Below are 18,988 nucleotides of genomic sequence, written 5' to 3' on the forward strand. Positions count from 1 at the left end.
GCCGGCATGTTAACTTCTAATAAAAGAAAAGTTTTGGGAGTGTGGCTTAAGGCTCATGATTTAATTGGAGTAACTGCTGGAATCCTGACACCACGCCCACCAAGCCACACCCACAGAACCTGTAGTAACAAATATTTGAATGCCACCACTGCCTGGGTTCCCCTTAGGCTTGGCCTGCCTTCTTTGGCCCTTCCATCCTGGACCTATGAAACTCACAAATAGAATACAAACCAGAGTTCTTCCTATTAGGGATCTCTGATAAACATTTACCTAAAAAGATGAAATATGTAACAATTCATATCCTAACTGCGGCCAGATTAGCATTCGCCCAGTGCTGGAAATCATCCTATATACCTACAGAACAAATGGTCATCCAGAAAATATGTGACTGTGCAGAAATGGATAAATTAACTATAGCACTTAAAAATAAAGAGTCTTTTATGTAACATTTTATGATAATTGGAACTCGTGGTATAATTGGTTATTTCAGAGATAAACTGCTTAATGAACAATGGGTAATTTAAGCATAGATATTGATAAGATGTGTGTATTTAAATTAAGGTAGGAGAATTGGATCTTGCAGACTGTCAAAAAGGATATCTGTCTGTTTTTAAATGTATTTTCTTTTCTCTTCCGTTTCTTTGTTTCTTTCTTTCTTTTATATCTCTTTTTCTCTTCTTTTTTCGGTTCGTAAGACCGAGCGTTTTTTTTTCTTTTTTCTTTTTCTCCCCCTTTTGTATATGTAATGTCGATATGTTTTTAATTGTAAATTCAATAAAATTTATTAAAAAAAAAAAAAGAAACTCACAGGTTCCAGATCTTAAGCTGGTACCTGAGCTTCTGACTCACTTTTGGAGCTGCTGTGCACAGTGATCACTATGGAGGCCTCTCGAACGCTGCTGCTGTCACCATCCGTCACCCGACAAACGTATTCTCCCGAGTCGGCTGCTGTGGCTTTTAGAATCCTCAAACGGAGACCGGAAATCTGAAAAGAGAAGGCAGTCGAGAGAGGTGGTGAGGACCCCCACAAGAGAGGAAGAGGCGTGCGCTCTAGCCAAGTGTCTCCCGCCGTGCCCATACCTTTCAACTCATAAAACATTCCTATGCCTGTTTTAGTAGTTGCCATTAAAAAAAAAAAATGGGTGGGGGGAGGAAGGAAATCTGGAAGAGCAGTGCAGCAGTTTGAAAACAAAAGTAAGCTCCAACTCTTCTCTTTAAAAGATTGTAACTAAAATACCAGAGCTTTTGCCAGCGAATATGTTTAATTGGAGAAGGTGAATGAGGACACCCAGCCCATGAAGGTGCTCAATTGGGAGAATCTGGTTTATGAGACACCGGGGGGAGGGGGGAAACAGAGTCACAGGTGATTGTAAATGACGTATGCCAGAGTTGGTTGCATACAGGGCAGGGCCAGTATGTCGCCTCTAATAAATCCTTTGAAGTTTTTTGAAGTTTGGCTGGAGAATCATAATTTAATTAGGGCGATTGCTGGAATCCTGACAGTACCTTGTGATTAGCTGGGAGGGGCCCTTCCCGCTTGTACCAAGTGACTCTGGGCTGCGAGAGGCCAGTGACCTGGCAGGCAAGGTCCAAGGACTGACCCTCGGTGATGGAAGAAGAGGAAGAGTCGATCCGGACTGGCCCTGAGAAAGTCAGAAGACGGGTCAGCTTCTCTCTCTCTCTTGCGATAATTTTTTTATTTTTGGATACAACAAAAATGTACAATGTACAATGTGGTTCCCTGGTGTCTTACATTTTGATACAAAGATTCCTCTTGTTTAATATTGTTGACAGTCTTTTAAAATTTGATATCATTGCATATATTTGGTTAAATAATCATTCTTGATTATTCAACATTGCAAAATGTTATTTTTGTGTCAATCTCTAGATTCGTCATCTCACTGCTTTCACTTCCAATTATATGTTAATAATCATATTGGCAGTGTTTACCAGATTATATAGTTCTAATAACAATTCACAAGTTCATATTCAATTATAATTTTCCATTGTTTATCCCCTTTTTCATTTCTAAATATGCCACTATTATATATATATATTTAAATTCCCTGTCTAGTCACGTTTTGATACAAATACATTAGTATTCATCATATCTATGTTTAACAGGTTATGCAATTCTAATAATAAGTTGCTTTTATTAAATTATGAGTCAGCTCCTCTTGCTCACGAATTCCAGGGGGGCTCCATTCCCAAGCAAAGACCGCCAGGAAGGCAGACAAAAAGGATGGCCCGAACATTGCCTTCTTGTGCTCCGGTTGGCGACTCCTGGCTCTCCTTCCCACGCCCAGGTTTGGTCTTTGGCCTTACCTTGGGAGGAGGTGTGGCTCTTTTGGATGGTCACCTTGATGGAGGCTTCCTTCGGGCCGGCTCCGTTGCTGACTCGGCAGACGTATTCCCCCGAGTCAGCGGCCGAGACTTCCAAGATTCGCAGGAGGGACCCGTAGATCTAGGGAGGAAGGATAGCAATGGGATCCTACCTGTTCCACTACCGGTTTGGTGATCACGCATGTGTGCACATGTGCACCTGAAGCGCATGCACCTAAAGCACGTGCACCTAAAACAGCTGATTGTCCCATTGTCCCAGGATTTTTTTCCTCCTCTCAGCTGATCATCGGTAGCTTTTTTTTTTTTTTACTACCGGTTCTGTCAAACCGGTCCAAACCGTTAGCATAACACCACTGAGGAAGCAGCATTGCTGTCTGCCATGACACCTGCGGGCCACAGAAGCCTCATGTGACCCCCTGGGACATTGTAATCGTCATAAATATGAACCAGTTGTCCAACATCCAAGTGTAAATCACACGGCCGTGGGGATGCTGCTGCAACGGTCATAAGTGTAAAGAATAGTCTTAAATGACTTTTTTTAGTGTCGCTGTAACTTAGAAGAACTGTTATAAGTTGAGGACTATCTGTATCTGTGCTCCCCCCGTCACAGTTTTATGTCTTTACTGGGATCCTGGCTTATAACTGAGAGGGATTCTTCGTCCTGTTACTATGGCAGCTCTCTTTTCTGAAAACCATCCTGAGAAAATTTAATCTTATACATTCATTGAAAAAAAAGAGATCTTTAGAGCCAGACTTCAAATTTTGGGGTGGGCTTCAAATTTTGTAGCAAGGGGCTCTCTTCCCTAATGACTGGCTGGGTAGGTGTGGCTGGGTGGTCATATGGCTGGGTGGTTGTGGCCAACTCAACATTGCTTCTTTGCCCTAATTACCTAAAAAAATGTACCTGGGTGGGTGTAGCCAATTCAACGTGGCTTCTTTGCCCTAATTGCCTAAAAAAAGATATATACCAAAAAGTTGTTTATTATTTCATGCATTTAATATGTAAATAAAAGACTGGGAGAAACCAGGCTTAATAGCAGTGACTGTGAGAGGGATCTTGGCATCTTAGTGGAGTTTCTGGTGAGTTAGGTGATTCTTATTATTTGGGAATTAACCCCCTCGGAGGCTAGTGGCTATATTATCTGATTTTCTCAATGGCTCTCTCGTGCAAATGCTGACTGGATTGTTTATCTAGCTTGCCACACTTTTACCAGGTGTGAAATGCTCTTGGCTGAACGCCCAGAAGTTCAGTTAAGCCCATTAAGAGCTTTCCCTTACTGCTTGTCCTTCTGAGGTTATTGGGGGTCCTCTGAGCCCCGCAGAGTCTTAGCTAGGGGCTCTCCCAAGCCCCTGAGAGCCCCCAACAGCCCACCCCGGGGTCCAGATGAGACCAACCACTCTGAATGAAGTGTATTTTTTTCCTCATAACCAAGAGGGGATTTTTGTTGTTTCTGTCAAGCCTTTTCCAAACTCCTCCCCCTTTCATGGCCCAGAATGAAACCAGGGAGACCCCCGCAGAGAAGGGAGATGTGGCCGCCCACTCCCCTCAGGTCCTGGGAGACTCCGAACCTGGTGGTTGGCTGGCAGGGCCCCTCCCCGCCGGTACCACACGACGGATGCTGTAGGGTGGCCGGCCACCACGCAATTCAGGTCCAAGGCCTGGCCTTCAGTGACCGAAGAAGATGAAGGTTCGATCTTGACAATGGGTGAGACGCCGGACGCTAAACAGACACAAAGGGCGAAGGGAAAGGAGGCAAGGACATGAGTTGCGCTGCGAGGAGGCGAGTTTGAGTCCAGATTCGAATATGTTACCCTTGGCGTTTTGCTCAAACCAGCCAGAGGTGCACGCAGAGGTCTCGCCTTACCCCGAATGACTGCCACTTCAATGCGGGCTCTGCCGACTCCCATCGGGCTGCTGCCCACACACAGGTACACCCCTCCGTCGGCGGCCGTGATGGAGGGAATCACCAGGGTGGAGAAGTCGGTTCTCTCGGAGTGGGACTGCAAGGCACGAAGGGAAACCGTTGGAGACCCTCAAGGGGCAGCTGGCTTCCCACCCTCCTGGGGGAAGGGAGTGCCAAGGAGTCCCTAAGGGGCCCAGAGCTGGGCAGATGCCGCCCGCAACATCCGTGAGCGCCGGCACAAGCAAGAAAAGAGTGGAAGAGCAGCAGGCGAGGGGGACGTAGAAATCGGGGTGCAGCCAGCACACTCTGGGAGGGTGGGAGAAAAGCAAAACAGTTTTTTTTTTGGGGGGAGACCTTGCTTCTCTCCGCTGGAGAACCAGAGACCAAAAAGCTTGCAGAGGAGGCTGACGAGGCCGACCAGCAGAGCAGTACGAGGGGCTCATGCAGAGGGATACCTGCTGAAGCTCCCGTATTTGCTGCCGGACGGCTTCCCAGCTGCCACTTTGGAAGTGGAAGAACCCAAAGACAGGAAGCGCCTGGCCCAGGAGGAGGGCAAGAGAGAGAAGGAGAGAGAGAGAGAGAGAGAGAGAGAGAGAGAGAGAGGAAGGGGGAGGGGACAGAGGCCGCCAGAAAGATCAGAAGCACCAAAGGAGGCGTCGCAGGCTGGGTCTGCTCCTGGCCCGCATCTTCCCCCGGGCAACCTCACCTGGACCCCAAGGGTCTGGGAGGGGCCCACCTCCCTGGGAGACCAGGCCTTACCTGGGGAGGCAAGCTGCCGCCCTCTTTCTCCCAGGTGATGGTGGCCGCTGGGGAGCCCGCAGCCCGGCAGTACAGTCTGACGGTGCTGCCCTCCTGCACCTCGGTCCGTTCGGGGCTCACCTGCACTTGGGGGACGCTGGTGCCTGCCCAAGAGCAAAGGAGAGATCAGCCCCCCGCTCCCTCTCTCAGACCGTCACGCCCATTTATGGCCTAAAGCTGGTCGCCCCACTTCAATTCACTGGGGAGATTTCTTGCCTTTGGCCAATTTGATTAGCTAACTCTTCTTCAGATGTGCGGTGGCCTAGAGGTGGAGCTCTCGCCTCACAATCCGGAGGCTGTGCGTTCGATCCTAGGTAGAGGCAGATATTTCTCTCTCTGGGCCCAATGAGAATATATCTGCTGAACAAAACTCCTCATTGGAGGCAGGAAAGGCATCCGGCCAGTAAACACTCAGCTCCATTTAGTTTCCCAGACTCTGCCGCACAAGGGATTATGAGGTGGACTCTGAGGCACTCTGAGCTCCATTATCGTCAATCTCATGCTCAGGAAGGGAGAACAGAAGGGTCGCTGGGTGCCACCTCTCCCTGTCATGTAGGTATCGGGCATCCACCTTGTGGCCCGGAGAGACACCCCCTCAACTTACGTTGCACTTGCAGGAAAGCTCGGGCCATGTGCTGCCCAACACTATTTCGCACTCGGCACAGGTACTGGGACTCGTCGGCAGGCTCCACCGCAGGGAAGCGCAGGATCCCACCCTGGATAACAGCCTTGGGGGAAATCACGCCCCCGGGTCCTCCTGGAGCAGAGAGAAAAAAAACCTTCCCAGTAGTCGGAAGTGAGGGGATTTTCTGCTTATGGGGAAGAGGGTGCTGGATGGGCCCCTCCGTTCGACCCCATCCCAGGCACAAAACCGAATCCTGGAACACCCAGGTGAAAACAGCACCGGCCAGCAAGCGACGCACAGAGATGCATCCTTTAGAACAGGGGGTGTCAAACTCAAGGCCCGCAGGCCGGATCGGGGTGCGGTCGATCTGGCTCATGGAGCTGAGCTGGAAAGAGCCAAGGACTGGTCCATGCGACCCTCCCGAGCTCCGTTTTTGCCGGCAGAGCAGAGGTGGTCTTTAACCGGTTCTGGAGAACCGGTAGTGGGAATGTTGAGTCATTCGGAGAACCGGCAAAAGAATCGCCTCTGACAGGCCCCGCCAACCCCTTCTATTCTCCGCCTCCCGTCGAGTCCCAGCTGATCGGCTGGGTCTTCCTTTGGTTGCCCTGCCCAGGAGAACGGAGCTGGAAAGCAGGTTAGTGAGGTGGAGGAGGGAAGGGGGATTTTGCAGTATATCCTTCCCCTGCCACGCCCACCAAGCCACATTCACAGAACCAGTAGTCAAAAAATTTTCAATCCCACCATGGTGGCAGAGGGTTGCAGGAGGACGTCGTGGCTGAAAACGGAGCTCGGGAGCCCATTTTCGCTGATAAGAGCGCTTGGGCCCCCACAGGCACCCCTAACACGATGGACTCGAGCTGCCCACGCCCACCCTGGTCCCCCCGATGGTCCAACACAACCCTGATATGCCCCTCAGTGAAATAAGAGCTTGACACCCCGCCTTTAGAAGGATTCCCTACCAACAGCACAATCCTTCGTTAAACCAACCGCTCTTTTTTGGGGAACCACGAGGCTCCCCAAATCTTATTTCCCTCCCACCTTGTATTTTGCATGCGTCATTTGTATTTAAGTTACAGCTGAGGCAGGGGTGCCCCGAACCCACTACAGGGCCTTGAACTGTTTGGAATTGGGCCGTGCAGCTCCGGCGATCTAGAAGTGGAGCTCTCGCTTCACAATCCAGAGGCTGCGAGTTCGATCCTAGGAAGAGGCTAATATTTGGAAATATGACGCTCCTGCTCAACTCTGTTAGTCTATTCTACGGGGAGCGGGTGAGCGAGCAAACATGCATCTCCCCCCACGAGTAGCGAGCGAGCCCGTGCACAAGGGCTCCATTTGCACGAGAAGCGAAACGCTTCAAAGAAAAAAAAAACCCCAGAAATGGCCTCTTGAAAAGAGCTGAAGAAGCTTCTGGATGAGAAGCAAAACATCTTCAAAGAAAAAAAAAAAACCAGAAAAGTCCAATGGCTTCTTGAAAAAAAAAAAAGCACATTTGAGACCACTACGACCGGGATGAGTTGAGACACGCTTGCTCTGTGTGTGTGTGTGTGTGTGTGTAAAAAGTTGATCTCAGGTCGATCCCCGTGGATACATAGACCCGTCCTTGTTTGGCGTGCAACGGCTCAACCCGGATGTGGTTTTTCACGGCTGCCTTCGGGACGCTTTCTCCACTGCCCAAACCAGCCGAGGGGTTGAGGCCCCCCTAAAGTTTGCCCCACCTGGTCTGAGCCTTCCGGAGGTTGCCAAGCCGAGGTCAGCCAGACCATCTGGCCTGAATGGGGGGAGGTGGAGGGTCTTACGAAGGCTTACCGATCCATTCTATGGTGGGCTCTGGGCTTCCGGTCACGATGCAGCGAAACTCGGCTGGTTGGCCCGGCTGGACACTCAGCTGGGAGGGTTCAATGGCGGCTGTGGGCTGGACAGCAGCAGCAGCTGCAGGAGGAAGCAGGTTCGGTTTGGTCAGAGCTGGGGAGGGGGGCTGGGGCCTGGAGGTGGAAGGTGCCCACAAGGATTCCAGAGCCAGGCTGAAATCCTTGGCAAGGCCCGAGACCCCTGCTGGAAGAGGTGGCTGAGCACATTGCGCGCATGCAGGCAGAGAAGGCATGAGGCATGCATGGATGGAAACTAGAGGAACAAGGCTTGGGAGGGGGCAACGGAGCAGGGATGGAGGCAGAGGGGAGAGTCTGCCCACTCCGCCTTGCTGACCTGGGAGTAAGAAAGGCACCTTGGCATTCCAGAGAACGGAGGAGGAGGAGGAGGTTTAGGAAGTGGAGGAGAAGTGAAGGACAAAGAGTAGGAGGTAAGGAGGAGGGGGAAAGGGGGGAAGGCGGAAGACGAGGAGAGAAGGAGTGGGGAGAGGAAGAAGAGAAGAAGGAGAATGAGGAAGAGGAGGAAGAGGAGAAGAGAGAGAGGAAGGAGAAGAGGAAGAGAAAGGAGGAAGAAGGTGGAGGTGGAGGAAGAGGAGGAGGAGAGAAGGAAAAGAGAAGGAGAAAGAGTAGGAGGTAAGGAGGATGGGGAAGAGGAAGAGAAGGAGGAGGAGGAAGAAGAGGAGGGAGGAGGAGAGAAGGAGGGGGAAGAGGAAGAAGGGAAGGAGGAGGAGGAAGAAGAGGCCGAGGAAGAGGGAGGAGGAGGAGAGAAGGAGGGGGGAGAGGAACAAGAGAAGAAGGAGAATGAGGAAGAGGAGGAGAAGAGGGAGAGGAAGAAGAAGAGAAAGGAGGAGGAGGGTGGAGGAAGAGAAGGAGGAAGATGAGGAGAGAAGGAGGGGGAAGAGGAAGAAGAGAAGGAGGAAGAAGAGGCTGAGGAACAGGGAGGAGGAGGAGAAGAGAAGGGGAAGGAGGAGAGAAGGAGGGGAAGAGAGAAGAAAAGAAGAAGGAGGAGGAGGATGAGAGAGGAGGAAGAGGGAGGAGGAGGAGAAAAAGAGGAGGGGGGAAGAGGAAGTAGAGAAGAAGGAGGAGGAAAAGGAGGGAGGAAGAGGAGGAGAGAAGGAGGGCAAAGAGGAAGGAGGAGGAGGAGGAGGAAGAAGAGCCCAAGAGAGGAGGGAGGAGGAGGAAAAGGAGAAGAGAAGGAGAAGAGGATGAGAGGTAGGACGAGGAGAACGAGGAGAAAGGGGAGGAGAGAAGAGAAGGAGGAGGAGGAGGGAGGAGGAGGAGGAGGAGGAGGAGGAGGAGAAAGGCCAAACAGCACCAGCCCACAAGCAAAGTCGGCTTCCAATGGGGGAGGTGGACAGGCACCTGCAGGCCAAACTGACTTACAAGGTCTGTGGCCTTCCACCATTTCTACGGGACCATAGAACATCTGAGTCTTCGATGGAGCTGAAAACAGGGTTGGGGGGGGAGGGGCAGAGGGGGCCGCGTGTGAAAAGGGGGCCGCGTGTTGAGCTGCCTCAAGCAGGAACCTTGCGAGTCCAGGCGCCGCCGTCTTCAGAGACGGGCCTCCCGTCCCCAAAAGCTTCTCCCCACCCACCCGCCCGACATTTCCCCTCCTGCCCTCCGCTCGATGGATGAGAGCAGAAGCGTGTCTTTGCGTGAGCCTGCGAGGAAGCGGCTGGTCCCGGGGTTGGCGGCCCGGATCAGCGTAGCGCTCGGGAGATGTGGGCTGGCGGGCCAAGCCGGAGAGGAGGACTCCCCCGCTTCCTGGCAGCCGGCAGGCGCGTGAGAGCTGCAGTCCTACCTTGCACGTAGAGGGTGGCCATCCCCTCGTCCATGTCAAACATGTTGGAGCCTGTACAGATGTAGATGCCGGCGTCCTCCGGCTGCACGTTCCGGAGGGTCAGGATGCCGTTGAAGTCCATGGCGCGGCTGGGCAGCTTCCCGTTGTTCTGCCGTGTCCACACCAGCGTGTAAGCGGGGGACTGCAGGAGAAGGCAGGAGGCGGGCGGGGGAGAGAAACAAGGGTGGGTGGGTGGGGAGAAGAGGCAGGAAAGAGCCCAAATGCACCCACCCTGCCTGGTTTGGGAAGAGGAGGCAGCGTCCGTGGCTGGACGTCCAGGGGGAGTCTCGGCATGCAACCGCGGTGGTACTTGCGCTTCCCCTGGGCACCGTTGTGCCACTGCAGGTCTCGCCAGGCCCTCTCGGATCTGGCCTGCTAGACTTCCGCCTTCCCTCGGCAAGGATTCCCCTCCCCACACCTCTCTCTCTCTCTCTCTCTCCCACCTCCAAAGAGTCACCTTGCTCCTGGCCGTGCAGAGGAAGGTGACGTCGCTGCCGGCTTTCACGTTCTGCACCCTCTGCTCTTCCACCGTCACGGAGATGGCCTTGCTGGGGCCTTCTGCGCTGGCCGAGAGAAGCCGGTCAGCATTGCCCAGCCGGTCCCGACCCAGCTCTCTCTCTCTCTCTTTATCTCTCTCTCTCACAGTTCTCTCTCTCCCTCTTTCGAGGGAGCCAGCCCACATCAGCTATGCTGGAGGAGTGGGGGGTCCCCTTACATGCCTCCCTGCGCCCGGCAGCCCAGTTTCTGAGTAGCTTCCGCCTCACCTGTGACGACTACCTCGCTGCGGCTGGAGTTGGTAAAGTGGGGGTTTCGGCAGGTGCAGACGTAAACACCGGCCTCCGAAGGCCGGATGCTAGCGAAGTGCAACTCGACGCCTGCGGGGGATTCAGGAATGACTGAGTCAGAAACCAGCCAGCTGCTTTGCCTACAAGCAGCAGTGGGATTCAGATTTTTTTTACTACAGGTTCTGTGGGTGTGGCTTGCCTTGGGTGGGCGTGGCAGGGAAAAAGGTTACTAAAAAATGCCCGTTCCCTTCCTACCCCACACTAGCCTGCTTTCCAGCTCCGTTCTCCTGGACAGGGCAACCAAAGGAGATCCAGACAACTGGCTGGGACTTGAGAGGTAGAGAATAGATGGGAACAGGGCTAGTCAGAGGTGGGATTGGCCGGTTCTCCGAACGACTCAAAATTTCCGCTACCTGTTCTCCAGAACCGGTCAGAACCAGCTGAAGACCATCTCTGATCCCCAATCTCTGGGCCACACCCCACTAGCGGGCCTTGAGTGGCTTGCAACCAGGCAGGTGAGCGCGGCAACGCACATCCCCGCTTGTGTGAGCAGCGGGCAAGCGAGCCTGCACACATGCTCCATTTGCGTGAGTGGTAAGCGCACATGCACACTGTTTGTGTAAGTGCCGCACGTGTACACCACGCACACAGAAGCATCGCCTCTCCCCCCAGCTTGCTGGTCCGCCAAGCCGGAAAGGTTAGGGAACTCTGGTCTAACAGAATAGGCTGCCGTTTGCCCCTCCCTGTCCACTCTGTTGAAATCTTGAGAACTAGAGCCTTTGCTCTAGCAGCGGTTTGTAAAGCAGCGGTTGCCCACCGGTGGGCTACGGCCCACTGGTGGGCCGCGAGAAAATTTTGGTGGGCCGCAGAGAAATCTCACCCACAGAGCATCCCCCCAAAGCAATTAATCCAGGCTGCGCAGGAACACAAGGCTGCGCAGCCCACGTGGCCCGCAGGAACGCTCTCCGTCCACTCATGCCTTACCCGGCAAACTTGCCTGCTAAATTGCTATTTTTCCTTTTTCCGACCATCAGCTGTTCTGCTGTGCCGGGAGATTTAGATTAGCTAGAAAGCAGGAAAAGGTTGGATTTCTTGCTTTCTAGCTAGTCTTTAGGTCTTCGGCTCTGCTTTTAAGCACAGCCGAACCTCCCTTAGGACTGAAGGTTCTATTATTCAGTGCAGACTCACAGCAAGCAAATTTGAGAGACTGAGCTAGTCGATGGCAGATAAGATAGATCACTGAATGATTCTGTGAGCAACTCAGTCTGTCTGCCTCCTTTGCCTGATTTTGGGTAAAAGTTCTTTTTTTATACAAAATTCAATATTTACATACATGGTCTGTTGTGAGTTAATTTTGTGAGTTTGCTTGCCAGCAAATTTTATGTGACAGACTGAGCTAGCCGATGGCAGATAGATAGATCTCTGAATGAATCTGTGATTCTGTGAGCAACTCAATCTGCCTTGCTTTGCCTGATTTTGGGTAAAAGTTGCTCTTTTTTTAAATAAAAAATTCAACATTTATATCAACATTTATAATATTTACATACCAGCCATGCCCAGCCAGTCACATGACCACCACGCCACACCCACAAATTAGGCCACGCCCACAGAGACCGGTTAGTGGTCCCTGGGATTTAAAATTATGAGTTTGGTGGTCCCTGAGGTCCAAAAGGTTGGCGACCCCTGCTGTAAAGGACCCTTCAGAGATCGAGGGATCCTCCCCGTCCAAGATTGGTTTGACTCGGTTTCTGTGGTTTGCAACCAGGCCACAGATTCGTTTGACTTCAAAAACACGACACTCCCTGCCCGGGCCACTGTCCCTCCCCTTCTGGGTCTCCACACACCCCTCCCCAACATGTTTTGCAATCTGCCCAGTTGGGGGATGGCACAAACTCACCTTGCTCCCTGCGCTGGGCAGTACTTGGCACGGGACGCCCATCTTCACGGGACCAATAGAAGAAATGGGGCGGCTCCCCACTGACCTGGCACCGCAGCGTCACTTCGCTGCCCTGGGACACAGCCGTCCGGGAGGGATGGATTCGGACGACCAGGCGGGGCTGCTCGGGGGGTCCTGAGAAGGAGGAGGAGGAGGCAGAGGGAGAGGCAGAGGGGAGGGGGCAGCTCAGCACCTGTACGCCAGGCGGCGGAAAACAGAGCACCACCCCCGTTTCGTAGGACGACAACTCCACGACGAGCAAGCGCATCTTTGCTCACCCAAAGGAAGACATTTCTGCCCATGGATGTTTGGGTTGCCCGTGTATCCAGAGGCACATCTAGGGGGAGAACCAGAGACCCATCAGGAGAGGCGCTCAGGGGCTGCTGCCGCATCCCAGCTCAGCCCTTCCAGGGAGAGACCCACTCACTGTTCGCAATACTGGCCAGCGTAACCAGGTTCGCAGGCAGTGCAGCGGTAGCCACCGCCCTCCAGGCTCTCGCACGTCCGCGAGAATCTGCCAAAAAAGAAGTAGGTGCCATCCTGAGCTCTCGCCGAGAGGGATTCCTGCTCCCCCTCCCCACCCACAAGAGGGCAGGTGGCTTACTGGTTCTCAGGATCTGGCAATGGGCAAGCGCACGGCTGGCAGTCCTCGGGGGTCCCAGCGGTGGCATCTCCGTAGTAGCCAGGGGCGCACTGTTCGCAGAACTCTCCAGCTGCATGGTGCAGGCAGTGCTAGAGAGGAAGGAAGGAAGGAAGGAAGGAAGGAAGGAAGGAAGGAAGGAAGGAAGGAAGGAAGGAAGGAAGGAAGGAAGGAAGGAAGGAAGGAAGGAAGGAAGGAAATGGAAAAGATGGGAGGGTGCGACAGAGGAAGGAGGGAGAGAGAAAGAAGGAGGGAGCAAGGAAGAGATGGAGGGAGAAGGAAGGAAGGGGAAAGAAGGGAGGGAGTGACAGAAGTAGGGAGGGACAGAAGAAAAGAAGGAGGGAGGGAGCAAGAGGAAGGAGGGAGGGGGGAAGGAAGGAAGGGGAAAAAGGGAGGGCACGACAGAGGAAGGAGGAAAAGAGAAGGGAGGAGGGAAGGAGAGAGGGAGGGAGAAGGAAGGAGGGAGCAAGGAAGAGATAGAGGGAGAAGGAAGGGGAAAAAGGGAGGGAGTGACAAAGGGAGGGAGGGAGGGAAAGAGGGAGGAGGAAGGAAGGAAGGAAGGAAAGAAAGGAAGGAAGGAAGGAAGGAAGGAAGGAAAGGAAAGGAAAGGAAAGGAAAGGAAAAGGAAAGGAAGGAAGGAAGGAAGGAAGGAAGGAAGGAAGGAAGGAAGGAAGGGGAAAAGAAGGGAGGGAGCGACAGAGGAAGGAGGGAGAGAGAAGGGAGGAGGGAGGAAGCGACAGAGGGAGGAGGGAAGGAGGGAGAAGGAAGGATGGAGGTGGAAGGAAGGAAGGAGAGATGGGATCGATGAAAGGGAGGGAGAGAGGAAGGCAGGAGAGAGGGAGAAGGAGGAGGGAGGGAGGAAGGAAGGAGGAATGGAGGGAGGGAGAAGGAAGGAAGGAAGAACAGAAGGATTGTCATTGTGGGAAAGAAAGGGGAACGGAAACCCAGGGGAAGGGGAAGAGACTCGAGAAGGCCAACTTGGAAGCCAAACCCTCCTCACAAGTTTCCACTGCTGCTTTTTCAACAGAATAAAATGCTCATTTAAAGAAAAGCCCCGTTTGATCCAATTAATTAAGAACAGGATAAACGGGAAGGCCAATATTCAAAACAGGCCGTTTCACCAACTGCAAAAGTATCCCAACTCCCCGTTGCGTAACCGAAGTCGTTGCCACACACCCCAGCGCCACATTCTCTTCTCCTGGCTGCCAGATTCCATGCACGGTTTAGAGCTTTGAGCAGCCCCGTTGAGGCCACTGAAAGCTGCCCGGATGCCTTTTGCAAGGGAGGAAACGGCTGCCGCTCAGGGCAGAGCCCCTGCTTGGCACCTGAGGGGCGCCAAGAAAGCCCCTGCTCCTTCCAGCCCCCTCCCCAGGCACTTATGGTCCTGAGTCCGAGGCAGAGATGGGGCCAGGACCATCTGGGAATTATGTGCTGACCTCCAGAGCCTCCAGAGTCTGGCAGCAGCAAGGCAGAGGAACGAGGGGAGCCTGTTCCCAGTGCGCAGAGCTGCCAGAAGATAAGAGCAGCTGAAACAAAAGGGGTGACTCAGGAGTAAGGCTGGGAGGAGATTGCCCCTCCGCTAAGGTATAAAGGACAGGCAAAGGTAGAGAAACCTTTGCAGGAAGCAACGTCGATCGGTTTGGACTCTGAAAGCTCCGTGCTGAATTTGTTCTCTGGTTTTGGAAAGACTAATTGGGACTTGAGTTGTTGGCTGCGCTTCAAGACAGATAAAGGTGTGTTCTTATCAGACTTCTCCCGAAGAACTTTGGCCAACGTCCCTGGGACTAATTATAACCCGTTAAGACTCGTTCCGAGCTGTGAATGACAATAATTCACAGCCACTGAACTAAAATAAAAAGGGTTTTGGGTTTTATGTGACTTTGTTGGTGTCTCAGGAAGCCTTGGTTAGAACACTTTGCTAGTCTCTGGCAAAGGCGGCAACCCAGAAGTGTTCTCACCGAGCAAGTGCCAGTCTCAGGGTGGCAGGATTCCGAGTGCCCGTTGCATTCACACAGCGTGCAGTGGCCCAGGTACAGCCCTCCGCCGGTCCGGGTGTAGCCGGCCGCGCAGTCCTGCAAGAGAGAAGGCAGGGAAGGTTAGGGGTTGGGGGTCAGGGCTTATTCTGAGACCTAAAGGTCCGGCTGGGCCCCAGCCCCTCAGCTCACCTGGCAAGAAAGGCCCTGGTACGCGGGCGGGCAGCGGCATTCCTCCACTTCCAGAGCCCGGGGCAGGCTGGTGTAGTTGGGCACCGCCGTCTCCATACTGACGCCAGTGATGCCTGCTGAAAGCATGTCCGTGGAGTGGGTGGCGCGGATGAGGACCTCGTCCAGGTCGGCCAGGGCCATCAGCAGGTGCTCCCGCGTGGCGGGCTGCCCATCGGGCCGCTTCCAGAATTGCTGAAGAGGAAAAAGGAAGCGGGAAGGGGCAGTCCAGAGGCCGCGGGTGGGACTGGCGGCTGGACCGCTTCTCCCGCTCCCCCTGGAGGTGACAAGGGGGTGCAGGAATGCCAGCCTGCTCCCTCCCTTCCTCCCCCCACTCCTCCTATGGCTCTCCCTTGCCTCCTTACCTCCCGGAAGACCACCTCAAATCCCTTGTGCTCGTGAGGCCGCAGCTCGGACAGGTAAGCCACCAGCGTGATGTCGTTGCCCTGAAAGAGAGGAAGAACAAGGGGGGAGGCGCTTTCACAGCAGCTGGGAGGGTCTCAAGCAGAGCCCCAGGGGCCCTAGCCCCCTCCCCGACTCCACTTCCTAGGGGGCAGAGGGGCCAATGGCCAATCCTGCTTCCTTCCTCTAAGACGGAGGAAGCCAGGCGGAACGCTGGAGAGAAGCTGCAAACTACAGCAGCATAAATGGCAAGGGGACGATTCCCCCTTTTTTTGGTAAAGTAAAATTATTTTACTTTATTTTATTATATTATACAAACAATCCATCTTCCATTTGAACAATGTGTCATCTGGGTACAACTATCTTGTGCAATAACCCTTACAGTTTATACGTATTCATTGCTTGGTACTAATGCTCTATTCTCACTTAATACTAGTATACTTAATATTCTTGTCACATGCCCCATCTTAACATTTTTAATTCTTTTCACGTGTTTAGTTTAGTTTAGTTTATTGTCATTGCACCTCGTACAACGAAATTTTTTTTAAAATACTATTTTTTACTAATCTTCAATTTCTAACGTCCATGTTTATTTTCCAGCCATCAATAAAATGATTCCCGTATCGTATAATATTCACTTTGCTCCTTCTCTTTTAATTGCCAGCCTTAGCCTATTCATTTCTGCACATTCTCGTATTTTCCTAACCAGCTTCTCTTCCGCGGGAATCTCGTCGCTTTTCCAATTTTGTGCAAACACCGTTCTAGCTGCAGTTAATACACGGATTCATTCAATAGGCATTCTCCTTACTAGCAGTTTACTTACAGTAAAGGGAAGGGGTGTTCCTGAGGGAGGGGCTCCAGCTTCCCCCTCCCAGCCAGCCCCCCCACCACCAAAGGCCACTTGCAGGCAAGGTGCCTCCCGTCCCCAACTTACGGTAATCTGCACATCCGCGTCGGGCAGCGGGGTGCCTCTCCCTCCGGCCGTGTAGGAAAGGGTGTAGCGAAGGCGTCCCCCGTAGGAGCCCACCTGCAGGGGTGAGATGGAGACCCTCTGTTCGGTCACTCGTTCCCCCCCGCCAGCCAGGAGGGGCTTCCGGTCTCATCCAGGACCGAGAGGAACCAGCGCTCAAGGCACGGGTGGAGCTGCTGGGGGTTCGCGAGAGCCCCTAGCTAAGATGCTGCGCAATTCAGAGAACCCCCAAATCCCACTCTTGCCCACCCCTCCCCTGAGTCCCCACCTGACCCATATTGGATGCAGGTAAGCGCAGGGCCTACGTGGAGGCTCGGGGAGGGAGAAAAATGGGCCTCCCAGAAGTTTGAGAAGGCCGGAAATGGGCCCATTTCTGGCTTCCAGAGAGCCTCCAGAGTCCAAGGAGGCCATTTTCGCCATCCCAGAGGGTCGAGGAAAGCCTCAGGAGTCCGGGGAGAGCAAAATCACCCCCCCCACACACACACTGTGGTGCAGGAGGCTGGCTAGGCCACGCCCACCATGGCCACGCCCACCCCGCAACCAGATAAGAGAACTCCTTGCTAAAATTTTTGAGGCCCACCCCTTGTTCAAGACACGGCGTTTAAGCCGCCAACAGGCAGCTCAAGGCCGGGGCCCCCGTAACCTGCTTGGACCCAGTGGGGGAATTTATCTTCTCTGTGACTCAGCGAGGTAGGCCAGGCAGAGGCCGCCGGCCACGGGTGTCCCTGCTTCTACGCCTTTTCGTACCACAAACCAAGCCACCAACGGAGCAGAGGCACAAATCGAAAAGCCAAGATGGGTTTTCTCTTCGGTGGCTTAGCTCACAAGGCCTTCAGAGGCGCCCGTGGGAGCCAAGGAAGACTCTCCCTCCCCTCATACGACGAATCTCCCTCGGAGTTTAAGAAACTTCCTTTCTTAAAACTTTCCCCCGATATTTTAATTCACACAAATGCCTCAACGATTGCCGGGCACAACCTCATTCGAGTTAAAAGCTCTGGAAAAAAAAAAGCAACCTGAGAAATGTGAGGAGGTCACATTCTCCGGTGTTATCCATGACGGAGAAGCGCCACACGCCAGAAGGCTCCGCGCCACGCGGGCAAGTCCTCGACCTACGACTTACGCCCTCGAGCCCAACGTTGCCGTTGCTAAGCGAAGGCATTTGTCGCCAAGCGCTAGCTCTGCCCCCATTTCACGGGCGCCTCGGTTGGGATCACCGGCGGCCGTTCAGTTAGGAACGCGGCCGTTCTGTGAGTCTGGTTTGCATCCCAGGACACTGCGGCCGTCGTAACTCTGGGACAGCTGCCGAACGACCTGAATTTTGATCCCGTGACCCTGGGGAACGCTACAATGGCCGTTAAGCGTGAGAGACGGTCATAAGTCACCCTTTTCTTTGGCAACGTTGTCCCTTCGGTCTCTAAAAAAACGGTTGTAAGTCAAGGACTACCCGTAACCAAGTCATACCACGCAGGATGGTCGTTCAGAGAGAAAGAGAGAGAGAGAACCACACCATGCTGGGTCCCAGCCTCACCACCTGGGAAGGAGGGATTACCTGGTTCCCCAGGAAAGGCCTGGGCAGCTCCCAGTAGAAAGTGGCTTCGGGGAGCCTGGGGAGTCCCCGGTAGAGCAGCCAGCGCTGAGATGGAAGAGGGGAGACGGTTGCCGCGGGGCAGGCCGACAACACACACACACACACACACCAGGCAAGGCTCACGCCAGGACCACAGCCCAGCCCGGCTCCAGAAATTCAAGGCGGAACAAAGCACACGACCCCCCCCAGCCCTTTGAGGAAAGAAGGACCCTGGGATGGAAAACAGCCCCTCCCTCCTTTCCTTCTCTCTTCCTTAATCTTCCCTTCTCTATTTTCTTTCTTTCTCCTTTCTCTTTCCTCCCTCCTTCTTCCTTCCTTTCCTTCTTTCTTCCCTAATCTTCCCTTCACTTTCTTTCCTTCTTTCTTCCCTCCCTTTTCCTTTCTCTCTCTCCTTCCTTTCTCCTCTCCTTTCCTCTTTTACCTTCCCTTCCTTCTTTCTTCCCTAATCTTCCCTTCTTTCTTCCCTTCTTTCCTCCCTCCCTCCTTTCCCTTTTTTTTCTCTTCCTTAATCTTTCCTTCTCTATTTTCTTTCTTTCTCTTTTCTTTCCTCCTTCCTTCCTTCCTTCCCTTCTCTCTTCCCTCCCTCCTTTCCCTTTCTTTGTCTCTCCTTCCTTCCTCCTCTCCTCTCCTTTCTTTTCCTTTCCCTTCCCTTCCTTCTTTCTTCCCTAATCTTCCCTTTTTCCTCCCTCCCTCCTTCCTTTCCCTTTCCTTCTCTCCTTTTTTTCCTTCCTTCCTCCTCTCCTTCCTTCCTTTCCTTCTCTCTTCCCTCCCTCCTTTCCCTTTCTTTGTCTCTCCTTCCTTCCTCCTCTCCTCTCCTTTCTTTCCTTTCCTTCCCTTCCTTCTTTCTTCCCTAATCTTCCCTTTTTTCCTCCCTCCCTCCTTCCTTTCCCTTTCCTTCTCTCCTTTTTTCCTTCCTTCCTTCCTCTCCTTTTTTCCTTTCCTTTCCTTCCCTTCCTTCTCTCTTCCCTTATCTTCCCTTCTCTCTTTCCTTCCTTCCTTCCCTTCCCACCCGCCTACCCACGAAAGGCTCCAAGCTTTGGATGCTTCAGCATCCTCTGCCCACAGCCGACTCCTGGCCCTGCCTGCCTTTT

At 53.2% G+C, this 18,988-nt stretch overlaps 1 protein-coding gene across 1 annotated transcript in view; it reads right to left on the reverse strand.

Annotated features, from left to right (window-relative positions):
- Nucleotides 1-18,988, reverse strand: part of HSPG2 (heparan sulfate proteoglycan 2) — a 95,072-nt gene that overhangs the window by 25,289 nt on the left and 50,795 nt on the right. The window contains 19 exon segments of the mRNA XM_087914796.1: nt 850-985; nt 1,507-1,643; nt 2,326-2,464; nt 3,913-4,064; nt 4,209-4,344; nt 5,007-5,149; nt 5,650-5,802; nt 7,477-7,599; nt 9,337-9,517; nt 9,833-9,933; nt 10,140-10,250; nt 12,058-12,231; nt 12,375-12,433; nt 12,524-12,610; nt 12,701-12,828; nt 14,695-14,808; nt 14,902-15,132; nt 15,303-15,383; nt 16,274-16,366. Coding sequence (XP_087770922.1) covers nt 850-985; nt 1,507-1,643; nt 2,326-2,464; nt 3,913-4,064; nt 4,209-4,344; nt 5,007-5,149; nt 5,650-5,802; nt 7,477-7,599; nt 9,337-9,517; nt 9,833-9,933; nt 10,140-10,250; nt 12,058-12,231; nt 12,375-12,433; nt 12,524-12,610; nt 12,701-12,828; nt 14,695-14,808; nt 14,902-15,132; nt 15,303-15,383; nt 16,274-16,366 — 2,479 coding nt within the window.

This window comes from Pseudonaja textilis, chromosome 18, assembly GCF_049901715.1.
Source record: "Pseudonaja textilis isolate UNSWEBS1 chromosome 18, rPseTex1.2, whole genome shotgun sequence".
Taxonomy (NCBI): Eukaryota; Metazoa; Chordata; class Lepidosauria; order Squamata; family Elapidae; genus Pseudonaja; species Pseudonaja textilis.